The sequence below is a fragment of the Cydia strobilella genome, chromosome 16, assembly GCF_947568885.1.
Source record: "Cydia strobilella chromosome 16, ilCydStro3.1, whole genome shotgun sequence".
NCBI lineage: Eukaryota > Metazoa > Arthropoda > Insecta > Lepidoptera > Tortricidae > Cydia > Cydia strobilella.
The window spans coordinates 115,909-124,624 of NC_086056.1; the positions used below are offsets into that span (position 1 = coordinate 115,909).

Here is an 8,716-nt window from a genome sequence, read left to right on the forward strand (position 1 = left end):
CCGAATACTATCTAAAGGAATTTCTTGACAATAAGTACTAAAGTTGATTTTTAACCGTAACAAACGGTTTGTTTGGTGCAAAGATAGATATAAGTTACTCTATGGTTTGGTGCAACTGATCATTAGGTTAGGCAACAAACACAGTCACGTACCGGAGTGTGCAATTGTTGTTATTGACTATTATTGTAAACCTTATTACAAGATAAGGCCTACCGTCGACTACCGTGACTACGATGGTCGTAAGTGCTAACTGTAGGTGCGCGCGCGCAAGGTTAGCGTCGCATCGGTAACTTTAGCATGCTGGTTAGACGGACTCCTCTAAAAGCATGTCTCTTTACACTTGCTTTTACTGCAAAACTGTTTTTTATTCTGGACACTAAAGTAAATAAGTATTCTTTATGGCGCCAATATGTGAACTGTAAATAACTAAGAATTCACACCAAAACAATATATTTTCCTCTTCCGCAGACACAGAACTAAACCTCTAACTGAGTAGAGTTAGAAGGGGTTAGATAAACTATGGGACAAGAGAAACACTTGCAGGGGAATGAACAGTTGGAAATACTTAAGATATTAAAAACTAAATTAAATGATAATACTAAAAATAAAACTAATGCATAAGTAAAATTACATCTACGTAAGTAGAAGGACTTTCCTCATACGGTTTTTCTTGCCCCGAGCAAAATAAACTATGTTTCTTTTACCCCACCTGACCTTATGCATCGTTTCGTGATCTTAACAAGGAGCCAAATTTAAACTTATACCCTTTAATCAACTTATAACAAATGAAATCACAGCATTTATTGATTTCACAGCAGTCATTAGGTACTTAAATGATGAAGTTATTCTAAATTGTTAATTTGAAGATCGGTGTCGCCGATTTTGAAACGTTTCTGGTTATGTCTAAGGATGCTGTACAGCCGTAAACGGAAAAACAGTCTTTTCAGGTAGTCGAGCGGGAAGCACGCGCACGGCAGCGCGCAGTCCAGCACGTGCACGTCCAGCAGCAGCTCCCGCAGGAGCCTACTGGCTCCGACACCTTCCCTCAGAGCACTCCTCAAGGCCTCATCCAAATTCTCCACCAGTTGAAGGTAGTCTGGCTCCGGTGGGGCATTCAAATATTCAACAGAAAGAGCACAGTCGCCGTGAACGCGGGAAGCCGCGCGAAGTAAGTGCTTTGCTACTGACATAAGACTGTACGTCTTCGGCAGCCGCAGATTTCGGTAGTCAGTTGGTTTTACACGTATTTCATCGTGTATTTCCATAGGATCGCTTTGAGGACCATTGGCAGCGCCGCTTACGACTCGTGCCAGTAGATCGTTTAAATCTACGCTTCTCGTCTCACTGGACTGCAGCATTTCATGGAAAAACTGCTTCTTGAAAGCACTAAATATCTGCTGGCAGCTCGGAAAGCCTGAGCGCACTGCGAGCCGCGCTCTCTCTGCTACGCTGTCATCCAAATGTAGGTTGCGTGTCAGTAAGTACGGTCGCACCGGTTGTAAGTCCTTTTGCAGCGCCAGCACGGCCTCGATCGTCACCCGCCAGCTGTCGGAGAGCTTCTTAGTTGCGACTTTGTCGAAACCGAAGCTTTGTTCCAAGTTTAACGTTTTGAAAAACGACTTCATGTATGTGAGGAATCCAACTTGATTCGAGTCTTGCGACAGTCCCTTTTGGAACTCCGAGCTGGTTTTCATTGTGGTAGAGTTCAGGAGATCGTAGAGGTTGTTGAGTTTGATAATGAAGTTAGCGGTGGCTCGTGCGCTGTCGCTAAGACGGCCCTGTTCGGCGCGGTCGGTTAAAGCTGTGGCCAGTGCACGGGACAGGAGGCGCGCGGCTCGCTGAGGCTTCATAAGATGCATCGTGAGAGACTTTATGCTTGCGTCCGTCAAACTAGGTGTTAAAGTCAAAGCCTTATTCCTTTCTATCTTCCTGTACTTCTCTATATCGCTCCACTTTGCTATCGTCTTGTCGAAATGAAAATCGTAGGCCATAAATTCACAGAGCAGCGTCTTCATCAAGCGCGGCGGGTCGTAGAGGAGGTAGATCTTGGTACCGCCGACGAAGAAGAAAGGCTGTTCGGGCGAAACCTCCCGGAAAGGAGGTGCTGCAGGATCGCAGACCAACGCGTGTACCTTCAGCCCAATGGTGTGAAGACGGTTGATGATCTTGTCGATCCAGGGATTAAAGGTCTCGTCGTCTTTCGCTAAATAGCAAAGAGCTACAGGCTGCGTCCAGTTCTTCAACAATCCTCTCGCAGTTATAACTACCCCACGAGTGGCCACCAATGGTCTCTGCGTGCCGTCGACTTCATGCAATCCGACAATCCTATCGAAAGTTATGTTGTAGTATAGAAGCTCCCTTGCGTCTACAAAATGTACGCTGAGAGTGCAGTGTTTCTCTAATTCCGTCATTTGTTCAGCCCTAGTTTTTAGGAGGCCGACAGCAGTGTTGAAATCAGGTAGTTGCGGCGCGCAGTGGCGATGTAGCGCGCGCACGGGTGGGAGTCCCAGCGAGACTTGCAGGAGACGATACGCTTGGGGGTTCGAGTGAAGCAACTTGACACAAAGGTCGTTATCCTGGGCTGCCTGCAACCGAGCTACGAGCTTGACGAACTCCGCCGTGTTCGGGGCGAGGTGCCTGTCGCAGTCGGAGAACAATCCTTCGAGTGCGGGCAGCGAGACTAGTTTTGGCGGTTGAGGGACCTTCTTCTTCTTCTTGGTTTTCGGTTTGGGCGCCTCCCCGACGTACTCGCAAACTTCTAGCGTGCTTTTTACCAATGTCTTGCCCTTTACCTGTGAAAGAAACCATGCAGCTGATGCAGCTTAATAAAATAAAGCTCTATTTTACTTACGTAATTATACTTGCATATTTATAAATTTACCTACAGAACAACAATTTTTCGACCAAAACGTGATTGTAAATCTTTAGTTTTATTTACAATTCCGTTGGTTGGTTTAACGCTACCTGTTTTGGAAATGGACAATAATCGTCATCATAAAATGGAACCACTGTAATAATAATAACTACCACAAGAGCAGCCGATCGGAGGAAGGAAGTTTTCATTTCTATTTTGAATGCTTGTGGGGTGCAAACACTAACATTACCTTCAACTTTGTGGGGACGGCTACATTAGCGACGTGCACGTAAGGCCCAGGATGCGGCAGCCTCAGCGCGGGCACGGCCCGCTTCTGCAGCCGCCGCCGCTGGCGGTTGCCCTGCGCGTTCACGTGCCGCGGGTGGAAGTGCACCTCGCACACGCGGTAGTAGCCGGACACGCGCCCGTCGGCCTGGATGATGTCGGGACGGCGGATCTTTTTCGCCCATAGTTTAATCCTATAAGCAAGTTACATGGGTACAGTGAGCATCAATAGTAGCGAATCCGACTACGCGTTAATCTACTATTATCTAGCAGCTTAACAAAAAGAGATAATACTCGTATGTCATGTATGTGATGTATGTATAGTAAGTAGATAAAGACTGTAACAGATAGATACTTTAAAACGCGAGCTGTAGAGATATCACTATTTGTGCCATTTTCAACCAAAAGGGTACTTATTGTCGCTTGTCAGTAAGGCGCTATTTCCGTATAGCTTCAATTAGTAATCAACCTTATAAACAAGCGACAATGTGGTACCTTTTGGTTGAAAACGTCACATTTATTTGGAGAAGTATTCGAAGGTGGCAGGTTCTTATGACGCGTCTCATCCGCTACTTTTGATGCTGACATTGCTGACACTTTACAATTTGCCAATTGCAAAAGGAAAATAGGGTTAGTGACAATTACAAAAAGCTAATGAATACTGTGTGTTAAAATAAAGTGTCTTCACTATTCCCAGTCCCACACTGATCTTTGAGACTTCTGGAATAACTAGCACTTATTGGATACAGCGTAACTTTAAGCGAGTTTTAATCAAACAAAACGTTTTTCATTCAATTTATAGCAATTTATATAGTTAAATTTCAAAAATATATAGTAATGAAATAAAACTATGAAAACGGATTATATCGCGTATATTGAATCCCGACATCCCGACGACGTTTCGTTTCGTTCTTGCACTTTGTAGTTTTTCCTCAGTCACCCTTTGACCACGAACGCTGTAAGGGGTTCGAAACGTCGGGATGTATATATATTCAATATACGCAATAAAATCCGTTTTCATAGTTTTATTTCATGAGTAACTATCGCGGTAACCGAAGACAATATTAATACATATATTATACTAATATTTATTAATTATTTCCTTATTAAATGTGATTTCATAGTATATTAATTAGTATTATAAAAACAATAAATATAAAATTAAAACTAGAAGTACTAAACCTAAAAATAAAATTAATTATAATTTTAGCAAACTAACAGGCAATGTATAGGTAGGTATATAAAAGGCCTATGTCCCGTTCCGACTGTCACCTGGTCCAATCGTGACAAAAATGCTAGCGGCATTGCCGCGTTGCACGGCCAGCGTTATTTGCTGGAACAGGTAAGAGCCGGAACGGGGTCGCAGCCCCTATCCCTCAAACGTCTATTATTATTTCCTTTATTTCTCTTTATTACTTATTTATACACCGGGTAGACGGAAACATTAATAATATACCTATTTTATTACAAGGCCTTACTTTCTTGAAAATAAATTGAGTGTCGCTTATAAATCTAATAATAGTTTTTTTTTTCATTTAGGTATTTAACAAAGCACAATGTACCTATAATTAAGGTTTTGCCAAACTGTAAAACTGTTTGTCAGCGATGCGGCCAATGCGCCCCAACTAAACTAATATAATGAGGCTAGGTTCACACGGCGTAGTTTTCCCGTATACCGTATACGGGATTTTATCGAATATACTGTAGTGACAACTAAATTTGTATTGCAACTTACAAAATTGTTCACACGGTGCGGGATAGGGTTTACTAATGTATTGCCAAAAATCGTTTTCCAAAGTATTACTTCCCAAACTATTTTACGCAAATTATCATTTGGCAAAATTTCATTTCGCAAATTTTCATAATCCAACCTAACCTAACCCAACCTAATAGTACGTCATTTTCATTTCGCAAGTATGGGGTTGGGAAATGAAATGGTTGCGAAGTAAAAAACTTGCTAAAATTTCATTTGGCAAATGAAACTGATGCCATAAGTTTGTTGGGAAGTGAAATTTGGCGAAAAATATTTTGGCTAAACGGCGGTATCCCGCGGGATAGCCGTCTAGCCGTGTGAACGATTTTCCTCTCTCTCCATGTCGAATAAGCGAAGTACCTACTGTCGTTCAACTACCTACGTCTAGAAAAAAATAAACTGTGTGTTGTTGTCTCTGTGTGTCGTAGCTGTTGTTGTGTCATGTGTGTGTAGTGGTATTTATATTGATTTATCTGGCATATTACAAGCAATACATTTAGTCAGCTAGAAAGCAGTTAATTAAAAAAGCACTTAAAATAATAACGGGTTTTTTTCCTTACAGTACCTATTTCCTATTTTAAGGTCGGTTTATATCTCCATAGCTAAGCGTGCCAGACACGTGCCGTGGCAGGCAAAATGATATTCTTCTATACAGTGTTAATTAACGCATTCATATCACAATAACACGCAGGCCCCGATAGAAAACTGTACCTATATATATTTTTTTAATTTATTTATTTCCTTTAAGTACAATTTTAAGTTTACATCATGTTGTTCATAAGAGCAGGAAACGATTCCTGCGTACTAGTAAAAACTGTATGACGGCAGGAAGCACCACCTCTCCCGGATCACATTTACTCTTATCTAGCAGTAGGTATACATGTATTTGCGCAGTACTATATATATATATATATATATATATATATATATATGTAATATTGTATAAAGATGACAAGAAAATGAAAAAAATAAAACAGGTTGCAACAAGAAAAAAACAAAGCAAATAGTATTGGAAATAAGTGTTTGCGTATGTGCGCGCGTGTGAGTGTATATGTGTGTGTTTGTGTGTGTGTTTGTGTGTGTAGTTGTTATCACTAGTGAGATTCTAAAGATCATGAGAAGCATAGCAATCATAGCATGTATAGAAAAAAATGCACGACACGTGTCTGGGACGCTCAGTATCTGTAGATATAAATTATAAACTGACATTTATACGAGTAAACGCGCTCCTCCTTGCATTTACGAAACGCAAGGAGACGCGAGACGGTAGACGCGCGTCCAAAGTATATAAATTATAAATGTTCAATACACAACGTAAATGACATGCTCATTGCTCACCTTTCCTTATCTTTCGGGAACCCGAAGTAAGCAAGCTGCGGGTGCGTCTTGTGGCTATGCGTACAATCATAGACCGCACAATAGAGCGCTTTAGATCCCTGCGTCTCTGATATCACATCCCCGCTCCCCGCCGCCATGTTGGAATGGATAAAACAAACACGACGCGCGCGCACCGCGGTTGCGGGGACACTGACATCATTCGCCGTGTCCGTATAGGCCGTATAGGGTGTGTATGTGTGCGTGGCGGTGCATTGAATAAGGTACACGGTAGCACAGAGTAATAGTAGTACAGAATAAGTAACGGTAGTGTGCTTTATCTGGTTTGGGCGTGACTGTGAGCGTGGAACGCGCAGTGTTGTTTTGAATAAGGTACAGTACACTGTACAGTAATGTGATTATTATTATTTGGTTGAGTTGGGAACAGAGTGTTATCAGTTTTTATTAGCTTTATTCAACCATTTATATACTACTAGCTTCAGCCCGCGACTTCGTCTGCGTCTAATAATGAGCATGATGATTGATATAAACAAAGATAGATATAACTCCGTATTTTATAGTGATAAACTTTCAGTAGCCCGACTATCAATACTGCCACCATGAGCCCATAACCCCAGAAATATGTCATAATCAAAAGACAACTAAGTAATAATTAAGTAATGTTAGTCAGTCAAATTGACCTAATTTCTCCGGTGGTCGCTCTTCGCCTATCTACATAGTAGATATCAGAACGCCACGCCACGTGGGATTATCGCAGAGATAACATTCACGGTCATTGCCCTGAGCGATATCGCCATCCTTTATAGGTACCTATAGCTATAGTATAAACACACATAGCCATAGTAATGATAAACACAAGCAAACTAACCACGCCCCGATGCGCGCGCGCGGCCTTGGAGCGAAATCTCAGAAATCGGAATAACTCAGACGACAGAGGCTGTTAGACTGGACGACTATCGAAAAAATCGCAAAAAAAACCCCGGCCAAGTGCGAGTCGGCCACCCACCCACCGAGCCGCCCACCGAGTGTTCCGTACTTTTTAGTATTTGTTGTTATAGCGGCAACAGAAATACATCATCTGTGAAAATTTCAACTGTCTAGCTATCACGGTTCATGAGATACAGCCTGGTGGCAGACAGACAGACGGATAGACGGACAGCGGAGTCTTAGTAATAGGGTCCCGTTTTTACGGATACGGGACCCTAAAAACTAAAAATTCCATCTCCATCTCTCTGCCCTGCTTATCGTATATGCAATGTCTATCGTTCTTGTATATTCGCGCGTGATAGCGAATATGTCACTGTCAGGATCAGGTCAGTGGCAACTGTGGCAAGCTCGTAGTAATGCTACTTGAATCCTTGTTCCTATTTTGTCATTTGTCAAAGCAGGATAATTGGGTTGCGTATTTACGAGTAGTGTAAATTGGATTTTCAATCCGGCTGAGACCTGAGAGCACAGAATCTGAGAGACTCGAAAAAACGAAAATCGAAATATATGATGTAGGAGGCAAACGAAGACGATAGCCTGATGGTAAGCGATTACCGTCCTCATAGCCATCCGCAACACCAGATGGGTTATAAGTGCGCTGCCGGCCTTTAAGATGGGAATAAGAAATACCGGAGCCACCGGAGGCGGCAGTTCATTTCACATCTACAGTTTAGCTGTGCGAGCCGTTTTTCGCGATTCGCGATAGACCTTCTATATCCATCCACTTACTCACGTTACGGCAATCTAAAAGGTAAATTAAGTCTGCAGTTGCGTACAATAATTAGTGTGTATCAGTATATTTATGCAAATTACCGATAAATACCAAGGAATGCTAACAGTTATGGATATTTCAACTTTCAACTACATTGTTGCATTCCTTGCAAACATGCAAATTTAATGTATGATAATATGAATGAACATAATAGACATAACTCGTGTTTTTTAACCTAAGTGTATGTTTCCACTTACCTCTTACCGTCACAGAGTTCAACAGATGTCGCTAGTGTGACCGTTTTATCATACACAGGACAGACATTTAGAATGCGAGAACCCCTATACTCCCTAAACTCCCTAAAGTGTAAATTTCATTCGATAGCGCGACGTGCGTTCGCGTTTGTCGAATTTGGAGCAAAAATGTAATAGATTTGGCCGATAAAATTATCCACGTTTTGTTACTTGATATTTAAATAACAATTATTGGTTTCTATTAGCACGTCTTCTCATCTTGCCTTTTAATAATGAAGACGCGAGCGTGCGTCACCGGTAATATATGAAGAGAAGGGGCAGTTTTTAAAATTCATCAAAAACTTATGGTGGTAAATTATACAAATTGATGTATAAGAATAGTTTCAGCAAATGTTGTACATTGTTTAAGTATCAAAATTACGTTGAAATTAAGTCGATTTTCAGAAAAATTGTTACTTGTTTTGAAGTAATTTCTGGAGAAAATTGAATTCGTTTAACATTCATTTCCTCGAACTCTAAGTCATATAACAAAAATG

General features: G+C 41.5%; 1 protein-coding gene across 1 annotated transcript; it reads right to left on the bottom strand.

Annotated features, from left to right (window-relative positions):
• Nucleotides 1-239: 239 nt before the first annotated feature.
• On the bottom strand, nucleotides 240-6,398 carry LOC134748200 (uncharacterized). Its single transcript, XM_063682914.1, has 3 exons — nucleotides 6,231-6,398; nucleotides 3,105-3,333; nucleotides 240-2,792 (listed from the first exon to the last, which is right to left on the bottom strand). Exons 1-3 carry the CDS (start codon nucleotides 6,365-6,367, stop codon nucleotides 843-845), a joined length of 2,316 nt encoding a protein of 771 aa, XP_063538984.1. The 5' UTR covers nucleotides 6,368-6,398; the 3' UTR covers nucleotides 240-842.
• Nucleotides 6,399-8,716: the final 2,318 nt, after the last annotated feature.

Bases quoted from the DNA above. Each gene is read 5' to 3' on its own strand.
- LOC134748200 (XM_063682914.1), bottom strand. From the start codon at position 6,367: ATGGCGGCGGGGAGCGGGGATGTGATATCAGAGACGCAGGGATCTAAA. The intron at 3,334-6,230 runs GTGAGCAATGAG...ACTTGCTTATAG, and splicing joins TTCCCGAAAGATAAGGAAAG to GATTAAACTATGGGCGAAAA. The intron at 2,793-3,104 runs GTAATGTTAGTG...TTTCTTTCACAG, and splicing joins CCGTCCCCACAAAGTTGAAG to GTAAAGGGCAAGACATTGGT.